The 24056-nt window shown below is 40.4% G+C and overlaps 3 protein-coding genes and 1 pseudogene across 3 annotated transcripts; 2 read left to right on the top strand and 2 right to left on the bottom strand.

The window, feature by feature from the left end:
• Nucleotides 1-9808: 9808 nt before the first annotated feature.
• LOC133710358 (major strawberry allergen Fra a 1-3-like) lies at nucleotides 9809-10738 on the bottom strand. The gene is made up of 2 exons (XM_062136407.1): nucleotides 10449-10738; nucleotides 9809-10315 (listed from the first exon to the last, which is right to left on the bottom strand). The coding sequence occupies exons 1-2, from the start codon at nucleotides 10630-10632 to the stop codon at nucleotides 10020-10022; spliced, it is 480 nt and encodes a 159-aa protein (XP_061992391.1). The 5' UTR covers nucleotides 10633-10738; the 3' UTR covers nucleotides 9809-10019.
• Nucleotides 10739-12035: 1297 nt separating this feature from the next.
• On the top strand, nucleotides 12036-12773 carry LOC133712840 (major strawberry allergen Fra a 1.05). The gene has a single exon (XM_062138961.1). The coding sequence runs from the start codon at nucleotides 12172-12174 to the stop codon at nucleotides 12652-12654; it is 483 nt and encodes a 160-aa protein (XP_061994945.1). The 5' UTR covers nucleotides 12036-12171; the 3' UTR covers nucleotides 12655-12773.
• Nucleotides 12774-13917: 1144 nt separating this feature from the next.
• On the bottom strand, nucleotides 13918-14920 carry LOC133713039 (major strawberry allergen Fra a 1.08). Its single transcript, XM_062139164.1, has one exon. The coding sequence runs from the start codon at nucleotides 14605-14607 to the stop codon at nucleotides 14125-14127; it is 483 nt and encodes a 160-aa protein (XP_061995148.1). The 5' UTR covers nucleotides 14608-14920; the 3' UTR covers nucleotides 13918-14124.
• Nucleotides 14921-15329: 409 nt separating this feature from the next.
• LOC133710162 (major strawberry allergen Fra a 1.05-like) lies at nucleotides 15330-16046 on the top strand (annotated as a pseudogene).
• The last annotated feature ends 8010 nt before the right edge of the window (nucleotides 16047-24056 follow it).

Raw genomic sequence — 24056 nt, 5'->3', positions numbered from 1 at the left:
CCAGCCCGGTACGAGAGCGTGATTCACTAATAGATGCCATGGTCACCTCGTGACCTAGTGATCTCCACAGATCACAACAATTTATTGTTCCTCAACAATAAAACTCAACACCTCTCACAATATATTGTTTCTCAACAATAAACTCAATACCTCTCACAATATATTGTTTCTCAACAATAAACTCAACACAACTCCAACAATACATATTATTTCACGTAATAATATATATACAGACATTCACACAGGAATGTCTAATACACCAACAATAGTTCATATGATTGCAAAATAAAGCAATTAAATATATTGGGTTCGTAATATGAACCACGTGAGGTTTACTCACCTCTAATCCAGTTGCGTCTTCTTAACAGCTCCATTAACAATCTCACGAATCGTCCGCCAAATAAATCCATCGATCACCTAATCCAATAATGATCTTAACTTAGCCAACAACTCAAAAGCACACATATACGGAAATCCAACGGTCGGATTCTAATTTAATGATGATCCAACGGTCAGATCGAATTTATACGATGATCCAACGGTCGGATCCTCACGGATCGCCCTTAGGATCATCCTCCAAAATTATCATTAAAGACTCAGATCTTCTTGAATCACTCTAACAAACATCTCCATAAAATTATATGAAAATCCGACGGTCAGATTCTCACGAATCGCCTTCCGAATCACTATTTCTCAATTATACGAAGATCCAACGGTCGGATCTTCGCCCGTGACCTCACAAAGTCACCGGGACAGTCATACGATCAACATATCCAAAATTGAAGCAAAACCGATGGTCAGATCTTCACAGATCGTAAACCGAAGATAAACGTAAAAACGTTAAATAGTAACGTCAAAACGAAAATCCACTATTTATCAACTTTTTTTAACATGACCATGTTATATATCAAAACGCTCGTATGGATGCATAGATCATCGCCTAGATAATGAAAACTCGAAATATGGTCTGATGCGCCGCCACAAGCGGTGGTCAGTGGGCGGTCAACGCGGCGGTCAACGCCGGTCAACCACCTCAGATGGCAAAGTGACCAACTACAAACTGGTTCAAAATGAAAGGGTGGTCGACTTTCATACCTGGAGCTAAGCCGGGTTCGGCCTAGATCGTCCTAAATCAAGCGTTGAAGTTGGATTAATCTCGTGCGTCTGATCAGATTCCAGATTGAATCAGGGACGTCGAAATCTTCAACTCGTGATCTTTCACTCCACACTCCAAATCGTCAAGCAAGGCCTATATGGGGATGATCAGGGGGAGGAGGAGATCACGAAAATGGGGAGGATCGGCCCGTGCAACGCCGGCACGGCCAAGATCCGGTCGGGTCGAATGCTAGGCTCTGGGGGGCTTCGATCCACGTCTGGGGACAGCGGCGGTGCAAGGGGAGGCCACCAGGCGGCTGGGCGTGGCACGGCGAGTCCGGAGAGGGCCGGGTCGTGGCCGGAGGACGCCGGAGGAGGGAGATGGGTCCGGGTCGGGTCAGTCGGGTCGGCTGCGTAGGGAGGAGAGAGAACGGAGGAAACCGGGGGCCAAAATGCAAAATTTGCATTTTTTCGTCCTTAATGAATAAATCTGATATTTTTCCTATTTATAGAAAATTCCCAATTTTCAAATATTCATAACTTAATCATACGAACTCCGAATATTGCGTTCCACATGTCCACGAACTCGTATCGACGAGCTCTACAACTTTCATGAAGGGAGTTTTCCCAAATTTTGAACGTATAAAAAGTCAACTTTGTTGACCCCCTAAAAACGTTCGTTTTCGAAAATAAAATCGTTCGAACTAATTCCACAACTTCTCCAAGCTTCGTACTCGCTCCTACTATCGTGAAATCATTTCTAAAAATCCACGGAATTTAATTTGGATTTTCCGGGGTATTACAGTCTACCCTCCTTAAAGAAATTTCGTCCCGAAATTTGAGCGTAAGTCAATTCCTCTCGATTAAGGTTGACCTAACCATCGAATATCCATCTTTCCCAAAGCTGTAGTAATCTACAAAGCCTCAACCCTTGTATAAAAATACATTCCTATGGCCACTAAATCCTTTCATCACAAACGTAAACGCACAACACAATTGTTCAACATCAATCCACATCAATTACACAAAATCATCACATGGATCATCTCATAGATCCTCACATAGATCTTCACATAGATCATCACATAGATCTTCACATAGATCATCACTCTGTACTGGCATACAAGCACAGTAAACACTCTCACAAAGTGTTTCGCTACTCAATTAGCATCACGGTAAATCTCCATAGTAAAACTTAAGATGCATCACTCAAAACAAATCATCCCCAAAAGCACGCCAATAAATTATGTCATCCAATGATGATGACTTGGGCTTGCTCAATCCTTGGGTTAAGCACTAGGGCTGGCCAATTGGGCCGAAGAAACCGAACCATCCAAATTTCGAACCGGCCCAAACCACTTTGGGTTTAACATTTGGGCCTACTATTCGGGCCGAACAATTGGGCTTACTATTTGGGCCTACCATTTGGGCCTACCATTTGGGCTTACCATTTGGGCTTACTATTTGGGCTTACTATTTGGGCCTACCAATCGGCCCACCAACTTCCAGCTTGGCTACGGTATGAAATTGTACATACCGTATATACGTATGCATACCGTACAGATCGTATATACGTATGCATACCGTACAACTGTATATTCGTATGCATACCGTACAGACCGTATATACGTATGTATACCGTACATACCGTATATACGTCGTATATCAAGCATATACGAGATCCAAAAATATTTGTAAGAGGTAAGGTTCGAACTCCCGACCTCAAACACGAAGGTTTTGCTCCCAACCACTGAAGCAAGAGCTGCCTTCATTAATATATGCTCACGTGTTATATTTATTATGTCATAAGCGACATAAATAAAATAACGGGGGAGGCAAGGTTCGAAACCTCAACCTGCCGCACGAAACCTTTGTCCCCCAACCACTGGAGCACAAGCTGTGCTTAATATAATGTGTACAAATTTTATACTTATTATGTCATAACAAACATAATAAAAATAAACGAGAGGCGAGGTTCGAACCTCAGACCTCTTGTACACGAACTGTACACTCAACCACTCGAGCACGGCTGCTCACGTTATTATCCATACCAATCCTTTTATTTAAACCAACTGTTTCAACTGTTTAAACAATTCGGCCCAAAACATCCAAGACTGTTGCAGAAACCCAGCCCAACGTATCCAAAACTGTTACAGAAATCCGGCCCAACTCATCCAAAACTGTTTCAGAAACTCGGCCCATCATGTCCAAAACTGTTTCTGAAACTCGGCCCATCAGGCCTCCACCCACAGCTACAGTGATGCCTTGATCCGAGACAGGCCCAAGTACGGCCCACTTGTGTCACGGCTTATCCCTTCCGTGATTTACGGCAGTCAAATCTGCTTTCGGCTAAAGCTGTCTGCCACAGCATCTCGAGGTTCGGCCTGTCCCCTTACACGCTCTCCACGCGCCAACAACTTTTCCGGGTTTTCGGATGACTTTAATCCAACGCGTGGATTCAAATTCTGAGATCGTTCATCCAACGGTGGAGATCTGCTCACCTTGTTCTATAAATAGGTGCATTCTGGGGAAAAACTGTTCACTCCAAAAGAAAAGAAATTTTCTTCCGAGCTCAAGCCTTTCTCTCTCAACTCTTCAGCCTTTCTCTTCTCAAATCCTTTCTTCATCAATTTCAATCCTTCTCTTCTGATCTTCTCTCCCATCTAGTTGATTCAATCCCATCTTTCCTCTGAACTTTCAGATCTTCAATCTTTTCCTCCAAATCTTCAATCCTTCTTTCTCAGATCTTTTCTTCCATTTGAAGATTCGATCTCATCTTTCCTCTGAGAATCTCAGATCTCCAATCACCAGTTCAACAACTCCAATCCTTCTAACAAAATCTCCCTCAAACACTAAACCATGTATTCCTCGATTTCCACATCCTCTCACCCCATGACCCAAGAGCCACGAACTCTGCAACTAATGGAGCTCCAAACCCCGCAACAAATGGAACCACAACAACAGCAACCAACAGAGGAGGGAGGAAACACCCAAGCAGCTGGAAGTAGTGCCAACATGGATTTCTGGCGAAGCCGTACCAGGTGGATTCCTACTCCAGAACAAATAAGAATCCTCAAGGATCTTTACTACGTCAAGGGATTTAAGTGCCCAACTACAGAGCAGATTCACGAGATCTGTCTCCAGCTGAACCAGTATGGGTATGTTGAGGGTAAGAACATTTACTTTTGGTTCCAGAACGTCAGGGCTCGAGAGAAGCAGATGAATAGGTGTAATCAGGCTGCTCCAGTGCCCATGAGAACTAGTTCTCTTGGTACTGGTAGATCCATTGATCTCAATTTTGGGTCCACTGGTTCTACTGGTGCTGGTGGATCCATCGACATCAATTTTGGGCCAGCTGGTGGATCCATTGACATCAATTTTGGGTCCACTAGTTCTACTGATGATGGTAGATCCATTGATCTCAACTTTGGTTCCACCTATTCTACTGGTAATGAAGGATTTATTTACTTAAATTTTGTTTCGTATTCTTCCTCACACTTCAACACTAATACCAGTACAACTCTTTCGGCACAACAGGAGGACAAACATCCCTGCAACAACGAGGAGGAGATCACCAGGAGGTTCAAACTCTTCCTCTGTTCCCCGTGCACGGCGAGGACGTCTTTGGTAACCTGAAGGCTACTTCCGAGGAAGGTAGCGCTTTTGGTTACTATTCTGGTGGCTCAGGCGGTTACCACAGTGGCTCAAACGTTTCTCTTGAGCTCAGCCTCAACCCATCCGGAGCTGCTGACTAGGCTTAGTATAGCATAGTCCTCGTTTCCCTTTTTGTAATATAAAATCAATAAGATTGTGTGCATGTTTTCTTTTTCTTTTTTTGTTTAACCACAACAACACCAAGGATCGAACCTTGGTCACTTAATACTCTTTTCAAAACCATCGAGACTCTGCTGCACACATCTTTCAAAATGATTTATCACAAACAATCATTCAAAACCTAGCAATCAATTAAGTCACACAGAGGTCAAGCTAGTATCCTCTGAGTCAAACCAAACACAATAATTTCGTCGCTAGAATTAGGGATTAATAAAGCTAAACACTTCCTGAGTTAGCTAGGAAAAACCCACATCTTTAGAGTCACACTTACAACTCTAAAAAAAATCTCGATCACTCCATCTATCAATTGCTTCAACAAGCAATATGTACCATCTTAGCATCCACTAATCGATACTGGTACCACACTCAGTATCTCACCCACGAATCACCTCACTGCTCATTTGGTGGTAAGTCAACATCTAGTGGGTCAAAATTCTGTGATTATAGCACTTCACACTAACCACGTCATAATCCATAATCTGTCCTCACAACAGTATCTGGCCTCATAAATTAGTTATACAACCCTAGCACTCCTAGAGTTGAAAACAACGTTATTACCTAAGCTCATACATCAACACAATGTCTCTTCACAATCAATCCTATCACGAGGTCATATCAATCTTTCCATAAGTCAACCATACACAAAATCCATCATAGTAACAACGAATTATGCATTACTACTCAACAATAGTCAGTGAACCAGCACTCCACAATAATTTCCAATACCATCCGCAGATCTCAAACCACACCCCGACATTTAGCTAATATATAGTAGCTATCCTAAACACCAAACAACTGTGCATGAATGAATGCTCCATTATAACACAATTCCATCACTAAGCAACCAATAACTGCTAAGTATTCTTCAACTCAAAACATCTGCATATCCAACTAATGGAAAGTATCACAACTACTAGTCAAATACTCGTAACGACTTTAGATACAAGCATTGGTCAAACACCATGACCCCAACAACCAACGACTACAATGCACATAAGGATACTGTTTTTCGTGAAAACCATCCTCAATAACTCCACCAGAGTTTAATCCAAAGGTTCCCATTCCTCAAAGGTGATAACTCAAAGAAGCTACACAAGCTCCACCACTTCACTTACAAAGTCAACCTATGCCATGATCACTTGACATACTACCCTTATTAAAGGTAACATAAGTATCTCCCAAATTACATCACTACACTCGAACACCAATATAGTCTTGAGAATTCTGTCTCATAATCTCTCACACTCCTATCATCTTGAGTTGGTGAGATCAATTCTCTTTTCAACTATTCCTAGGGTCTCAATCTCTTTCACCATTTCAACCCAAGAATAACATCCATCACATCAACTACAGGTAGACTAGGCAACTCAACCTCTAATGCCTCCACCTCATCCTCAACTGTCTCCATAGAAAGGTCCTGTCCCTACATCAGACTCGACCTCTACCTCACCGACTCATCAGAGTTAAATCCAGAGGTTCCTATTCCTCGAAGATCACAACTCGCGGAAACTAAACTTATTCTAATACGAACTTAGTAGACAACTCTACCGTCCTACGGACTTACACGTTGTCTAGACCCCATACTAAGACATACCCAATGATTTTACCAGTACCGAAGAGTATATGATGGGGATCCGCTGCAGACGGGCCATCACTCGGGAGGTACTGATTATCACCAAATATGTACCTTACGCTCTGATACCAAACTGTCACGCCCCGGATTTTGAATGATAAATTCAAATCCGAAACCTGAATAATTACAATTACAAAAAAACCAAATCTCGAAACTTCGAGTTCATTATTACAATTCACTCTCACAATATATTATAAAGCTCAAATGAGCATAACACACCTCACAACTTACAATTGTTGTAAAACTCTAACAATTGCTCTAACCGCACGATCACCGTCCTGGTTCTCCTGTCCTGTAGGATTACCCGCTACACAATTTGAATAGTGTACCGGGAGTTGCAACAACACAAAACCCGGTAAGCTTTTTACAGCCAGTATGAGTAAACAAGAAAGAACTGTTGATTTATTAGATTTCAAGACTACCACAAACCCACGTTACTTTCTCACTCTCATATATATATATAGACACTTATGAGTTACTCTCAATTTAGCTCATAAGATCACTCACTCTCATATATATATGTAGACACTTATGAGTTACTCTCAATTTAGCTCATAAGATCACTCACTCTCATATATACATATAGACACTTATGAGTTACTCTCAAATTCGCTCATAAGATTTCCCAACATTTGGTAGACAGACTCATATATATATATAGACCCTTATGAGTTACTCTCAATTTCCCTCATAAGGTTACCATATATATATTGACACTTATGAGTTACTCTCAATTTCACTCATAAGGTCACTCCACATTTGGCAGACAGACTAGAGCTCTAACTGAACGTAACCACTCGTCCGGCCACAGACGTGATTACGATTTAATACTATTAATAACCACCAGCCCGGTACGAGAGCGTGATTCACTAATAGATGCCATGGTCACCTCGTGACCTAGTGATCTCCACAGATCACAACAATTTATTGTTCCTCAACAATAAAACTCAACACCTCTCACAATATATTGTTTCTCAACAATAAACTCAATACCTCTCACAATATATTGTTTCTCAACAATAAACTCAACACAACTCCAACAATACATATTATTTCACGTAATAATATATATACAGACATTCACACAGGAATGTCTAATACACCAACAATAGTTCATATGATTGCAAAATAAAGCAATTAAATATATTGGGTTCGTAATATGAACCACGTGAGGTTTACTCACCTCTAATCCAGTTGCGTCTTCTTAACAGCTCCATTAACAATCTCACGAATCGTCCGCCAAATAAATCCATCGATCACCTAATCCAATAATGATCTTAACTTAGCCAACAACTCAAAAGCACACATATACGGAAATCCAACGGTCGGATTCTAATTTAATGATGATCCAACGGTCAGATCGAATTTATACGATGATCCAACGGTCGGATCCTCACGGATCGCCCTTAGGATCATCCTCCAAAATTATCATTAAAGACTCAGATCTTCTTGAATCACTCTAACAAACATCTCCATAAAATTATATGAAAATCCGACGGTCAGATTCTCACGAATCGCCTTCCGAATCACTATTTCTCAATTATACGAAGATCCAACGGTCGGATCTTCGCCCGTGACCTCACAAAGTCACCGGGACAGTCATACGATCAACATATCCAAAATTGAAGCAAAACCGATGGTCAGATCTTCACAGATCGTAAACCGAAGATAAACGTAAAAACGTTAAATAGTAACGTCAAAACGAAAATCCACTATTTATCAACTTTTTTTAACATGACCATGTTATATATCAAAACGCTCGTATGGATGCATAGATCATCGCCTAGATAATGAAAACTCGAAATATGGTCTGATGCGCCGCCACAAGCGGTGGTCAGTGGGCGGTCAACGCGGCGGTCAACGCCGGTCAACCACCTCAGATGGCAAAGTGACCAACTACAAACTGGTTCAAAATGAAAGGGTGGTCGACTTTCATACCTGGAGCTAAGCCGGGTTCGGCCTAGATCGTCCTAAATCAAGCGTTGAAGTTGGATTAATCTCGTGCGTCTGATCAGATTCCAGATTGAATCAGGGACGTCGAAATCTTCAACTCGTGATCTTTCACTCCACACTCCAAATCGTCAAGCAAGGCCTATATGGGGATGATCAGGGGGAGGAGGAGATCACGAAAATGGGGAGGATCGGCCCGTGCAACGCCGGCACGGCCAAGATCCGGTCGGGTCGAATGCTAGGCTCTGGGGGGCTTCGATCCACGTCTGGGGACAGCGGCGGTGCAAGGGGAGGCCACCAGGCGGCTGAGCGTGGCACGGCGAGTCCGGAGAGGGCCGGGTCGTGGCCGGAGGACGCCGGAGGAGGGAGATGGGTCCGGGTCGGGTCAGTCGGGTCGGCTGCGTAGGGAGGAGAGAGAACGGAGGAAACCGGGGGCCAAAATGCAAAATTTGCATTTTTTCGTCCTTAATGAATAAATCTGATATTTTTCCTATTTATAGAAAATTCCCAATTTTCAAATATTCATAACTTAATCATACGAACTCCGAATATTGCGTTCCACATGTCCACGAACTCGTATCGACGAGCTCTACAACTTTCATGAAGGGAGTTTTCCCAAATTTTGAACGTATAAAAAGTCAACTTTGTTGACCCCCTAAAAACGTTCGTTTTCGAAAATAAAATCGTTCGAACTAATTCCACAACTTCTCCAAGCTTCGTACTCGCTCCTACTATCGTGAAATCATTTCTAAAAATCCACGGAATTTAATTTGGATTTTCCGGGGTATTACACTAGAGTTCTTTCAAACCAAGTTGAGAGTTAACATTTTGTAAAATTCTCAGCAGTGTGAACTTCGGAAGTTATATTTTTTTTTCCCTATACGAAATAGAGCTTCATAATTTTCACTTTCTTTAATCTTGTTTTACTACATATCTTATCATTTGTTTTTTGTTGATTGAGAAGTGGTATGGTTTCAGTGACTCTGTTTCTTCTTGTTTTTTCTTTCTTGAGGAGTCGGGTTTTAGTTGGTTGTAATTTTTTTTTCCTTACTTAGTAAAGGCTTATACAGGGATGCACCCGGTCTCTGTTTATTAAACATAAAAAAAATTTCTTCCATGAGGAAAAAAAATTTCTGTGTTGTCATCGCTCGCAGGCTATGATCTGTAGAAACAGCTCCTGGAGTTCTTAAAAAGGCCCAGTTTAGAACCAGTTCTGTAGAATTCTCATTTGTACTAGCAGTACAGTATCCACAATCAGTAAAGAAAATAAATCAGTGAGAATTGGCAAACACTATCTCTTACCCGATGATTTTCGGTTTATTTATTTAGATTCAAATCCACTATTATTACATTACAGTTTGCCATATATAACCGAAGTGCAAGCCAAAACAATCTCCGAAAGGAAGAGGAAAAATAGCAAAGCCACACGAAATGACAGAATCAAGAGCAGGACACAACACTATTATTGTCCATAGTAGCACTCAATACCACTCTCATATAGATAGGTTTAGTTGTATTCCTCGGGATGGGCCAAAAGGTGGCTCTCAATGATCTTGAACAGACCAGCGGCTCTTTCTTTTCCGGCCTTGACGTGCTCCTCCTTGATCTCAACCTCACCTTTGCAATGGTAGTGGCTGGTGCTCTTGATGATGGATCCTCCCTCGGAAGCGACCAACTTAATCTCATAGGAGATCTTCTCAATCTTGTCTCCGATGGCATCTCCCTCAATGATGCTGTACTTGTACACAAAGTTGTCTTTGTCAATTCCGTCGATCTTGTGCTTTACGTAGCTGTATTGACTTCCTGCATAAAATGAGATTCATGAATTAGATGGATGGTTGCAAAAATTTAAGACATATTCTTTTGTAATGTATATTTGAGCAAAAATTATAACAAGGCTTAGGAAATTAAAATCAATGATGCAAATTACACTAACCTTCACCAAGGTGGATCTTCTTGATGGTTCCAACACCTCCATCACCTTCAATGATTTCGGCACTCTTCACTGCCTGAGGGGCAATCTTGGGGATGAGGTTGTCGGCATCTAGGACGAAAGCCTTGAACAACTTAGGTGGTGGGATGACTGAGGTGAACTCGGTTTCGTATGTGAACACACCCATGATGATGATTAAAGAGCTAAATGGGAAATGATCAAAGAAAGAATGATTTGTGGAGGAGGCTAAGAGTGAATTGGTATTGGTGTGAGGAAGTGTGAGGGTTGGAGGTGGTATTTATAGATAGCTAGAGTGGCCGAAGCTCACCCTGTATATCAAGGATTGAGTTTAAACAAGGGACTTTTCAAAGAATGCATATTTCCATGTGAAATGGACGTCTGAATTTTCAATTCTATGGATTGTTGTTCCAAGTCTAAGAAGCCGCCTCCAATGGGTGATTTGTGAAAAGCAATTTCTCATATACTATACTATCCTGTTATAAAGAAGACTTTGAACTAAAAGTACTTGGACTTGATGACAGATATGTAATCCTAACATGGAAAATGACTATATTTAACTCTGCCACAGCTACATTATGTAATTCTATACTAGGACACAATTAAATCAACAGGTGTAATCAGTTATATAATGTTACAGACTGATTAAAGTCTTTCAGAAGCAAAATTTCCCAAGTACATAGGACTGTTTTGGCGAAAACAAAGATGCATATTCCTGCGGCAAGCAAAATAAGATGCACATTGACAAGGATAAAAACCAAAGCAGTCTAAACACAACAGTAAAATTAGAGACCAAGTCTACGTGGTTTTTTCATGGACCCTTTCCTGGCTAGTTCTGTGAACCTTCTCTTTAAAGTTCATTCTAATCATTGGTCTTCTTAATAATTGAGCTCATACAGTATACATTTACTTTATATATATGCTGCTGATCTGTATTTCCTTAACATGTTATGATGATTATATATGTTAAAACACGGAAGGCATTAAGGTATGATGTTTATATACCGTATGATCAGTTTGTCGGATAAACAACGACGAAATTCAACACCGCAGCAATCAGCTAGATGTCAACTGTTAGGTACTTTCAGTAGATTATCCCTGGTACAAATTAAACCACTATCTTTGCAATACATGAAGAGAATTCTTTTATAAAATTCTCTGTTCCCTGCTAACATAGATAGAATGGTCTCGGAAGACATTTCCAACCTCACTAAATGTTCCTTTCAGTTTGGATGTGAACTGGATTTTTACAGGTCAATACAGGCCAAAACAAAAGTAGGTGCAGCATTAAGACAAGCAGCTAAGTCTTAAACCAAAGAAAAATGAAATAGCCAATCTTGACTGCCATCCAATTTCAGTACACTGCCAAGGAAGCTTGCTATTGATTACGAAACTTGAATTAGAATAAGACCATCTAGAAGCCAAGTCTCTTTTTCTTTAATACAAGTGGGTTCTAAATTATACGGGGCTGGCGTGCTTTCTTTGACCATCTTGGCCAACCCAAAAAGAATGTACAACTTATATCTACAAGGATACTTATCAGTTACACCAGCTAGCAAGGTATAGGCGACCTTCAACCTCATAATCTATCTAATTACTCTATAAATATCAGTCATAGCATTTTCTTTTCTCACAACTCAAAACACCATTTCTTATATTAACCTTCCTTTGATCATCTTGTAAGTTCCAAGTAACTCAAAAACTGATAATGGGTGTGTTCACTTATGAAACCGAGTTCACATCCGTCATCCCACCACCAAGATTGTTCAAGGCTTTTATCCTTGATGCCGACAATCTCATCCCCAAGATTGCTCCACAAGCAGTTAAGTGTGCTGAAATCATCGAAGGAGATGGAGGTGTAGGAACCATCAAGAAGATCACCTTTGGTGAAGGCAGCCAATTCGGCTCTGTGACACACAAGATCGATGGGATTGACAAAGACAACTTTGTCTACAGCTACAGTTTGGTCGAAGGAGATGCCTTGTCCGACAAGATTGAGAAGATCTCTTACGAGACCAAATTGGTGGCATCGTCCGATGGAGGATCCATCATCAAGAGCACCAGTAACTACCACACCAAAGGTGACGTGGAGATCAAGGAAGAGCATGTGAAGGCTGGAAAAGAGAAGGCGTCCCACCTCTTCAAGCTTGTTGAAGGCTACCTCTTGGCCAATCCCAATGAATACTGTTAAACTTAATTGCTATCAGTTCACTGTCCATTTGTTCCGCTGATGTTCCAGTTGGAACATTAAGAGATTGAATGCTGTAATGTTTTCTATGAAATAAGCAAGCTGTAATCACAATTTGGAAATTCGTTGTTAAATAACTCCCTACTAAGCTAAACTATCAAATTGCAGCTATAAAAGGTATCCTCAAAGATGGTCCAGAAACACTTTTAGAAGATTGTTCACCTAGTATTATTCAAAACAAAAACTGTCACAAATGCACCTTTGCGACAGAAACGAGTCGTTGAGACTTCAGACTTTCAGAGTATTTAGGGTAGTTAGTTCTAGAGGTTGCATTGGTAAAAGTCCAAACAGTCAGCACTATGAAGAAATCAGTGAAGGCAAAATTGTGATCGAAACAATTTGCACTCACCATCAGTAAAAGCTTTTGGTAACGACAGATTGTATGTAGTGATCGAATCTATCACTCCTTATCTTTCTATAAAGAATCATCCTTTCCCAATCAAAATGGTTTTTGATATTATGAAAAGACCGGAATTTGTTAGTATTCCATTACTTAATTACAAAACTGTAGTCATGTCAACATCTAAGCCAGATTAGCCAACTCTAATACTGTTATAGTAAAAATTAATAAAAAATTACTAAAGACTTTGAGCAGTCATTAACAGATAACTATTTACCAGATCATATATACCACTTCATTCAGGGTTCACTTGACTCCATCCCTGCTGGTATGTGTTCCATTAGCTTTCCATCATAATTACTGCATTTCGAACCTCAAAATGATGTTCCTGGTTAATTTAGAAACAACTCAAGTAAAGTCTCGCATCCACCAGTTAAAAATACAATAAATGTTGCATTTCTAACCCATCTAATCTGTTTGCAGAAATAGCTCATGAATTTCTTACAGTTACACAGTTACAGGCCAAGCACTGACAAATATAAGGTCAAAAACTAAACACCGGTAATAAGTATAAAGATGATCATACATTTTATTCTTTACTGAATCAGATTAACATTTTATTCCTCTAGCCAGATTAATTGGTCCATTCTAACACTATTATATTAAAAATTAACAATTACTAAAGACTTTAACCAGTCACTTGCCAGATAACTCTCTACCAGACTATATATACAACTTCATCAAGGGTCCAACTGACTCCCGGCCCTGCTGTCCGGTATATCATATATATATGTATGCTTTCCATCATAGTTACTGCATTTTGAACCTCAAAATGGTGTTCCTGGCAAAAACCTGAAGACCACAGATTTGTATGAAGAGGAACAAACGTTTTATTCTTTACTTATTCAAATGAAATGAAAAAACTTCACAATTCGTCATCACTGTGACTGCAAGCCAAAACAATCTCTGGCTTGGTACGATAGAAAAGGAAATGAATATCAAAGCCACACCAAATATATAAAGAACATGACACAACGACACAGTATAATGCAGTAGCATTATCATAGTTTGATTTAGTTGTAGGCCTCAGGGTTGGCCAAAAGGTGGTTCTCAATGATCTTGAACAAACCAGCGGCTCTTTCTTTTCCGGCCTTGACATGCTCTTCCTTGATCTCAACCTCACCTTTGCAATGGTAGTGGCTGGTGCTCTTGATGATGGAGCCTCCACTTGGAGATGCCACCAACTTAATCTCGTAAGAGATTTTCTCAACTTTGTCTCCGATAGCATCACCTTCAATTATACTGTAGTTGTACACAAAGTTGTCTTTGTCAAGTCCATCAATCTGATGCTTGACATAGCTGTATTCGCTTCCTTCACCGAGGTGAATCTTCTTGATGGTTCCAACACCTCCATCACCTTGAACGATTTCAGCACTCTTCACAGCCTGTGGTGCAATCTTGGGGATGAGGTTATCAGCATCAAGGACAAAGGCCTTGTAGAGTCTTGGTGGTGGGATGACAGAGGTGAACTCGGTTTCATAAGTGAACACGCCCATGATGAAGATTAAAGAGCTTAAAATGAGAAGATTGTAATGTGGAAGAAGCTAAGAGAATATTGATGTTGGTGTGAGAAAGTATGAGCTCTGGAGGTGGTATTTAAAGGAAGGATGAAGCTCACCCCCTGAAGATCAAAGCATGAGCTCAGACAGGGGAATGTTCAAAGAATTAATATTTCTATGCGAACTATTGTTCAAGTCTAAGATGCCGCCTCAAATGGCTGATTCTATGATGTAAAAAACCCAAATTGTCATCGTAACGTGGAAAACGAAGCACTGATTTTAACTGTTAGACTTTCATTTTTGATTGTGAAGTACTAGCTAATAGCTCGAGATTTGCAGTCAATATAAGCAAAGTAGAGCAACACCATCAGAATGAGCAAATTAAGTCTAGAAACAAAGAAAACTGAAATGGAAAAGCTAATGTTGACTGCCCGACATTATTTGTGTAAACTGAAAATTCAAAGAGACATTGCAAAGAACAACATCTAGAACCTGACCCATTATCTATTTGTCAACTAAACCGTCCAAAGCCAATTAGGTACGTACAATAATTGGGACTGGGGTGCTTTGTTTGACCATTCTGGAATAGTAAGTACAGCTTGCATCTACAGGGACACTCTTAATTCACAGTTTCACACTAACTGGTCTCCATATAGGTGAACTTCAACCTCATAAGTCATAATAACACATCCCTTGAGTAACCTATAAATACCACCCGTAGCATTCTCTCCTCTCACAACTCAAAACCTCCTCTAGTGCCTAAACACCAATTTCCTTTTTACTCTTCTTTCCTTTTGATCATTTTCCAACTCATAAGCTGATAATGGGTGTGTTCACTTATGAAACCGAGTTCTCATCCGTCATCCCACCACCAAGATTGTTCAAGGCTTTTATCCTTGATGCCGACAATCTCATCCCCAAGATTGCTCCACAAGCAGTTAAGTGCATGTGCTCAAATCATCGAAGGAGATGGAGGTGTAGGAACCATCAAGAAGATCACCTTTGGTGAAGGCAGCCAATTCGGCTCTGTGACACACAAGATCGATGGGATTGACAAAGACAACTTTGTCTACAGCTACAGTTTGGTCGAAGGAGATGCCTTGTCCGACAAGATTGAGAAGATCTCTTACGAGACCAAATTGGTGGCATCGTCCGATGGAGGATCCATCATCAAGAGCACCAGTAACTACCACACCAAAGGTGACGTGGAGATCAAGGAAGAGCATGTGAAGGCTGGAAAAGAGAAGGCGTCCCACCTCTTCAAGCTTGTTGAAGGCTACCTCTTGGCCAATCCTAATGAATACTGTTAAACTTCTTAGCAGTTTGTTGTCCATTTCTTCAGCTGATATTCCAGTAATGCAGTTGGATTGTTGAAACATTGAATGTTGTAATGTTTTCTATGAAATAAAAAGCTAAACCAGCACTTTGCAAATTCATTGTTCTGTTAATCTTAACTAGGTTAAACCATCATGTTACAACTATAGAAAAAAAAAAAAAATCCTGAAAGATAGTCAAGAAGAACACCCTTGAAAAACCAAAAACTATCACAAAACCTCCGCACAGAAATGAGTCATCAAGACTTGGAGTATTTAGGCAATTGGTAACTGTCCAAACAGTTGCTGAAAATTACAACTCACCATTAGTAAAGATTTTTGGTAATGACTGTTTTATAGCATGGAGTCAATCCTTTCTTATCTTTCTATAAAGAATCAAAATATCTTCTCATGATTTTATGAAAAGACTGGAGTTTCAGTCTAGCTAGTATCCCATTACTTCAACTCATTAATCAAAACTACATAAAATATCTGGTGCTTTCTCTGATCTAGCTGATGATAGAAAGCAAAACCCCTAAAATAAGAACTTGGGGAATTCACTTAACCAAGAATGTGAAAAACGCTACGCAAGCCAACGTACCTCAAAGTTTCAACGATCCAATCGCTTGCCTTCGAACGAGAAAACGTTCTCAAAGTGTTGCCGCGAGATGTGCTCTTACAATTTACGGCACATGCGTTGTTTTTACTTCGGTGGTGTGTTTGCTTTGGTTTGGGTCGTATTGGGGCTCAGCAAATTGTCATGGGCCGGTTTAATTATACACAATTATTTTTGCCACGGAATTTTGTTTGGTGACTTTTGCCAACGAATTCTACTCAATGAAAAGTATATGTATTTTTGAATGGATTGAGTTAATCCTTTCTTATCTTTCAATAAAGAACTGAATTTGTTTATGGTACATCAATATACTGATACATCAAGTAAAGTAGTTCCATTTAAAGGTAGGCTGACTCCATCTGTATAATGATATATTGTAGAACTTCTTTAAAGAATGAGCCTCTTGTTAAAGTAAAATGGAATTGCAGAGAGAATTGTGTCTTATTATTGATAATAGGAGCCTTTTATCATGGGAGTTCGGATAAGTTTCTTAATCCGATGCTCTTCACATGTTTCTCGAATGTGGATTTTGGTAACGACTTAGTAAATAAGTCCGCTACATTATCCTCTGATCGGATTTGATTCACTTCAATATTTAGGAGTGATTGTTGTTACTGATTGTAAAAGAACTTAGGCGATATATGCTTGGTGTTGTCGCGCTTGATGAAACCTAATTTCATTTCATTTGCTCAATGCAAGCTGCATTATCTTCATAAATGCATGTAGGTTCATCTGTGGTAGACTTCAAACCACAAGTTCCTCGAATGTGTCTAACTACAGACTTTAGCCATATGCATTCTCGCACGGTTTCATGTAGAGTGATAATCTCTGCATGATTTGAGGAAGTAGCAACAAGGGTCTGTTTTGTAGATCTCCAAGATATCGCAATGCTTCCCATGGTAAAGACATAACACTACAAGAAATGTGGGCTAATACAACGAAGTAATCTGCAAGGACTTGACAATTCGTTGCATTTGGTTAGGTTATACAAAGAATACTACAAGTCTTTGCTTTTTGTTGGAAGGATATGCAAGGAATAGATAAAGTCTTTGCATTTGAGTAACCAAAATAAGAAAAAGTGTAAATTCGTTGTATAAACTTTTCATTTCCTTGCATTAATCGGGCGGGATCTTTGGCGCTCAGACTATTTGCTTTTTTCTTTTCTTTTGTTTTCCCTTTTCTTTCTTTCTCTATCTTTTACTTCCTCATCTCTCCTCCAAGTCGCTCTCACTCTCAGAAACCAGATCGAAAAACACACCAAACACCAACAACCAAATCTGAATCGGACCTTCGCCATCCACTCTCTCGGCCTCTCACATCCTGCTTCATTTCCTTTGAAATCCAATCTAGGCCCAAAATCCGTAATACCCAAATCAAAAACCCTAACACCTCAGCCCCAGTTACCTCCTCCAATCTCACATGCTCTCTCGACTTCTTGCTTAGCAATCAGTTTCTTGTCGCCCTCGATTTCTGCTTAGCAATCGATTCTTGTCGCTCGTTTGGTATTTTTTTGCGTTTTGGTTTACGTTTGCAGTCTATTTTCGGTAAATTGGAGTTAATTTTGGTTAATACTTTGGTTTTGGTTGTGATTCTGTCAAGAAATTGAATGGGTAGCAGGCTCAGATCAAATTTGTAGGTTGCAGAGGTCTTCACCATTGAAGCTCCCTCTCCTCCATCTCTATCACCTTCCCATTTCAAGTTTCATTCATCTCATGCTTCTATTTCTCGAATCTTTTCTTTTTTTAATTCGTAAACAAACAAAAAAAACTATTCTGGTTGCAGTCAACAGCGCCACTTCTATCTCGCCGTCGACAGACTCCAGTTCAAGATGGTATCTTTATCTCTCTTCGATCTCCTTTATTATATATATACTTTTCAGTCGGAGACGTTGAGATTATGGTTAACTAAATCTGTGAATTGAATTGAGCAGGAGACATTTATGGACCTGTTGGGCGTGGCGGGAAGGCGTCCTTGTCTTCCAATGGTGGTCTGCTACAGCTCACGTGACGAGCTTGACGCCGTCAGCTCTTCCGTCGCAACCGTCCCCTATATCTCTTTAGCCCCTCTGGTAATTTGACACTAGAATGCCCGTTATAACATATTTACATATCTATTTCAATGTGTATATATGATAAGTTCACTAAGTTGTGAAGCTTTGTTGCTTGATTGTTTTTGGAGTGGATAGGTTGTCTCTAACTTATTTATTTTGATTGTTTTCTCAAAACCAAAAACCCTAAAATCATTTTCTTGTTTATTTCTTTAGTTTCTGTTTTCGCAGGTTTCTGTCCTCTGTTTTCTTTTAATTAATTAGCATAGCAAATGATCTCCAAAATCCCTAAAAATTTACCAGTATCCAGTTTACTGTGTTCGCTTAGTGTCTATGAAATTTCATTGAAACCGGAGTAGTTTAGGTTAGATTTTTATTTTCGTTTTGGTTTCTGGTCAGAGTCATGGTTAATCTGCTTTGTGTTTATTAGTTTAGTTGTTATTCCATCTTCTGTGGATAATGACCCCTGCTTCCCTATCTACAAGCAACTAATTCATTGTTTGCAAGGTAAAGTTTGTGTGAGCTTTAAGTTTCACAAAAGAATGTACCTAATAGTTTGAAACTTCATATAAAAAAATTTATATAGTGTTTCTGAGATGTCACTACTAGAATTATGCTCATAGACATCATGTCATTTAAGTCGGTGAGAAATACACGCGATGTAAAACAATGTCATTAACATTGATTCCTCAAAAACCGATTTGTATGCATATAATTGACATCGCTTTTTACTGTTGACTGATGACAAAACTTTTGTTTGAATTTTCAGAAAACCGCTGAGCGGCTAAGTTAAAATTTGTAAAAGAAGCGCGGGGGAGGAAAAATTCATTCCCACACTTAGACATATTTGGAGTATCATTGACTTCAGCTTGCCCTAACACTATTCGACCAAACCTCCCTTTTCTCCTTCGTTCTCCGCCTCCGACCACAACCCTCCTCCTCGTCTCCGTTCTCCGGCTACAATCACAACCCTACCCTCCTCGTCCTCCTCCTTTTCCGCCTCGGACCAGCTCCTCTGCTCGAAGACGGTGAAGAGAATCAGCCTCTTCGTTCTCCCCATCCGACAAAATCCATCCTCCTCTTCGTTCTCCACCTCCGACCACAACCCTCCGCCTCGTCTTCGTTCTCCAGCTACAATCACAACCCGACCCGCCTCGTCCTCCTCCTTTTCCGCCTCGGACCAGCTCCTCTACTGGAAGACGGTGAAGAGAATCAGAGATGGAGGTCAGGCTTTTGGAGAAAATTTGAGCTTTTTGTCTTAGGTAATTGACGAATTTGTTCAATGCATGTCTTCGAAGGATTTGTGAGTCCTTAATTCACTGATCTGATTTTGTTTATTATTTTGCTTCCAAGGATTTGTGTTTCATCTACCGAAGTTTTGTGGGCTGCATTCGAGCTTTCTGGGCATTCATGTTCTGAGCTTTCTGGGCATTCTCCATATCTGGTTTGCTCTCTCTCGATTCTTCTCATTGTTTGTGATTGATTTTGGGAAATTTTTGCGCTTTTGTTGAGTTATAGGTTTGGATTTTGCAGAGGAGACTTCTAACTGTGTTTTCTAGTCATGAAGGTTTCTGTAGCTTGGAAGTTTTAAGCTTGGGCCAAGAAGCGAAAACAGTAACTACTCCTTATGCTTGTTACTTCATTTTAATCAATTCATGGTCTCTGATGTTGCAGTTGTTTGTGTCCCTCAGTCCATCGAGTCCCTCACTCTATTTCCCACTATAAATCAGACGCACATCCCCTACAATGGGGACTCCACCATTTCAATCAAGACCCCTTTCCCTCTGCTCTGGTGTCTTGTGAACCCAACTAAACAACACCCTCGCCATGTCAATTAACTCATCAAACACACACCCTTTTCTCTCCTGCATTTTTATTTTCCATAAAAGGCAGAGGCAGCTTCACCAAACAGTTCTCACATTCACAACCCAGGTACGTTAAATACGTTATTCATTTCAGTTTCTGGGGGAAAAAAAATGAAAAGAAGACATTTTTAGAGCTGGGTTATTGTTTTTGCATGATCTCTGTTTTTTTTTTTTTCTGGGCATGCTTTTGTTTTTCTGAAATTTAAGTAGATCTGTCACACTCAGATGAACATGAACAATATTAGGTGAAAACCCTTTGGGTCATTTAATGAAAAAATGGATCTCGATTGATTGTTTGATGTGTTAGAAATTTGTGGTGTCTGATTTTTCCGAAGGGTGAGTTGACCACCTCAACATATCTCTGCTTGAATACCTTTAAACTGTGGTTTGCTGTGTAATACCCCGGAAAATCCAAATTAAATTCCGTGGATTTTTAGAAATGATTTCACGATAGTGGGAGCGAGTACGAGGCTCGGAGAAGTTGTGGAATTAGTTCGAACGATTTTATTTTCGAAAACGAACGTTTTTAGGGGGTCAACAAAGTTGACTTTTTATACGTTCAAAATTTGGGAAAACTTCCTTCATGAAAGTTGTAGAGCTCGTCGATACGAGTTCGTGGACATGTGGAACGCAATATTCGGAGTTCGTATGAATAAGTTATGAACTTTTGAAATTTGGGAATTTTCTATAAATATCGAAAAAAAATCAGAAATTTCATTTAAGGACGAAACAATTTCTTTTTGCGGAACAGTCCCCCATTTTCTCCGTTCTCTCTCCTCTCCCACGCGGCCGACCCGACTGACCCGACCCGGACCCATCTTCGTCCTCCGGCGTCTTCCGGCCACGACCCGGCCCTCTCCGGACTCGCCGTGCCACGCCCAGCCGCCTGGTGGCCTCCCCTTGCACCGCCGCTGCCCCCAGACGTGGATCGAAGCCCCCCAGAGCCTAGCATTCGACCCGACCGGATCTTGGCCGTGCCGGCGTTGCACGGGCCGATCCTCCCCATTTTCGTGATCTCCTCCTCCCCCTGATCATCCCCATATAGGCCTTGCTTGACGATTTGGAGTGTGGAGTGAAAGATCACGAGTTGAAGATTTCGACGTCCCTGATTCAATCTGGAATCTGATCAGACGCACGAGATTAATCCAACTTCAACGCTTGATTTAGGACGATCTAGGCCGAACCAGGCTTAGCTCCAGGTATGAAAGTCGACCACCCTTTCATTTTGAACCAGTTTGTAGTTGGTCACTTTGCCATCTGAGGTGGTTGACCGGCGTTGACCGCCGCGTTGACCGCCCACTGACCACCGCTTGTGGCGGCGCATCAGACCATATTTCGAGTTTTCATTATCTAGGCGATGATCTATGCATCCATACGAGCGTTTTGATATATAACATGGTCATGTTAGAAAAAGTTGATAAATAGTGGATTTTCGTTTTGACGTTACTATTTAACGTTTTTACGTTTATCTTCGGTTTACGATCTGTGAAGATCTGACCATCGGTTTTGCTTCAATTTTGGATATGTTGATCGTATGACTGTCCCGGTGACTTTGTGAGGTCACGGGCGAAGATCCGACCGTTGGATCTTCGTATAATTGAGAAATAGTGATTCGGAAGGCGATTCGTGAGAATCTGACCGTCGGATTTTCATATAATTTTGTGGAGATGTTAGTAAAGGCAATTCAGGAAGATCTGACCGTTGGATCTTCGTGATAATTTTGGAGGATGATCCTAAAGGCGATCCGTGAGGATCCGACCGTTGGATCATCATTAAATTCAGATCCGACCGTTGGATCATCGTTTAATTTGAATCTGAGCGTTGGATCGTCGTTTAATTACATATTTGAGTTGTTGGCTAAGTCAAGATCATTATTGGACTAGGTGATTGACGGTTTGAGTTGGTGGACGATTGTGGATCGTATTTTGAGCTGAATTGAAGACGCAGCGGGATTATCGAGGTGAGTAAACCTCACGTGGTTCATATTACGAACCCAATACAATTAATTGCTTTATTTTGTTGCAATCATATGAACTATTGTTGGTGTTACTAGACATTCCTGTGTGAATGTCTGTATATATATTATTACGTGAAATAATATGTATTGATGGAGTTGTGTTGAGTTATTGTTGAGAAACAACATATTGTGAGAGGTATTGAGTTTATTGTTGAGAAACAATATATTGTGAGAGGTATTGAGTTTATTGTTGAGAAACAATATATTGTGAGAGGTGTTGAGTTTTATTGTTGAGGAACAATAAATTGTTGTGATCTGTGGAGATCACTAGGTCACGAGGTGACCATGGCATCTATTAGTGAATCACGCTCTCGTACCGGGCTGGTGGTTATTAATAGTATTAAATCGTAATCACGTCTGTGGCCGGACGAGTGGTTACGTTCAGTTAGAGCTCTAGTCTGTCTGCCAAATGTGGAGTGACCTTATGAGTGAAATTGAGAGTAACTCATAAGTGTCAATATATATATGGTAACCTTATGAGGGAAATTGAGAGTAACTCATAAGGGTCTATATATATATATGAGTCTGTCTACCAAATGTTGGGAAATCTTATGAGTGAATTTGAGAGTAACTCATAAGTGTCTATATATATATATGAGAGTGAGGGATCTTATGAGCTAAATTGAGAGTAACTCATAAGTGTCTACATATATATATGAGAGTGAGTGATCTTATGAGCTAAATTGAGAGTAACTCATAAGTGTCTATATATATATATGAGAGTGAGAAAGTAACGTGGGTTTGTGGTAGTCTTGAAATCTAATAAATCAACAGTTCTTTCTTGTTTACTCATACTGGCTGTAAAAAGCTTACCGGGTTTTGTGTTGTTGCAACTCCCGGTACACTATTCAAATTGTGTAGCGGGTAATCCTACAGGACAGGAGAACCAGGACGGTGATCGTGCGGTTAGAGCAATTGTTAGAGTTTTACAACAATTGTAAGTTGTGAGGTGTGTTATGCTCATTTGAGCTTTATAATATATTGTGAGAGTGAATTGTAATAATGAACTCGAAGTTTCGAGATTTGTTTTTTTTGTAATTGTAATTATTCAGGTTTCGGATTTGAATTTATCATTCAAAATCCGGGGCGTGACAGTTTGGTATCAAAGCGTAAGGTGCATATTTGGTGATGTGTCAATACCTTCCGAGTGATGGCCCGTCTGCAGCGGATCCCCATCGTGTGCTCTTTGGTATTGGCTAAGTCATTGGGTATGCGTGAGTGTTGGGAGTTGTTTAGGCCGCTAGGTCGTTTAGGGAACGTGAATACCTTCCCTATAGTATTGACTTGGTTAATATGAATTTGTATTTGACTTATACTGTGTTTTAAGTGTTATACATGTATTAGCCAAGCATACTATACTCCTTAGGTGATGGATATTCGAAGGGGTTGTACTTAGAACCTTACAGTTGTCTTGTAGGTTCGTATGGGAATAAGTTCAGTGGCCGCGAGTTACAATCCTTGAGGAATAGGAACCTCTTGATTCAACTCTGTTAAGTCAACGAGGATTGTTTTATGGAAATGAGGTTCTTTTGATTGTTGAAGTGTTTGGTTGAAGGCATGGTGTGGACCTATGCTCGTCTGTAATGTG

Source organism: Rosa rugosa, chromosome 5, assembly GCF_958449725.1.
Source record: "Rosa rugosa chromosome 5, drRosRugo1.1, whole genome shotgun sequence".
NCBI classification, from domain to species: domain Eukaryota; kingdom Viridiplantae; phylum Streptophyta; class Magnoliopsida; order Rosales; family Rosaceae; genus Rosa; species Rosa rugosa.
The sequence above is the reverse complement of the archived record's forward strand: the minus strand, read 5'-3'. Positions and strand labels throughout refer to the sequence as shown.

Excerpts from the sequence above, each read along its gene's own strand:
- LOC133713039 (XM_062139164.1), bottom strand. The coding sequence starts at position 14,607 with ATGGGCGTGTTCACTTATGAAACCGAGTTCACCTCTGTCATCCCACCA.
- LOC133710358 (XM_062136407.1), bottom strand. The coding sequence starts at position 10,632 with ATGGGTGTGTTCACATACGAAACCGAGTTCACCTCAGTCATCCCACCA. Across the intron at positions 10,316-10,448 it reads GAAGATCCACCTTGGTGAAG|GAAGTCAATACAGCTACGTA; the intron begins GTTAGTGTAATT and ends CATTTTATGCAG.
- LOC133712840 (XM_062138961.1), top strand. The coding sequence starts at position 12,172 with ATGGGTGTGTTCACTTATGAAACCGAGTTCACATCCGTCATCCCACCA.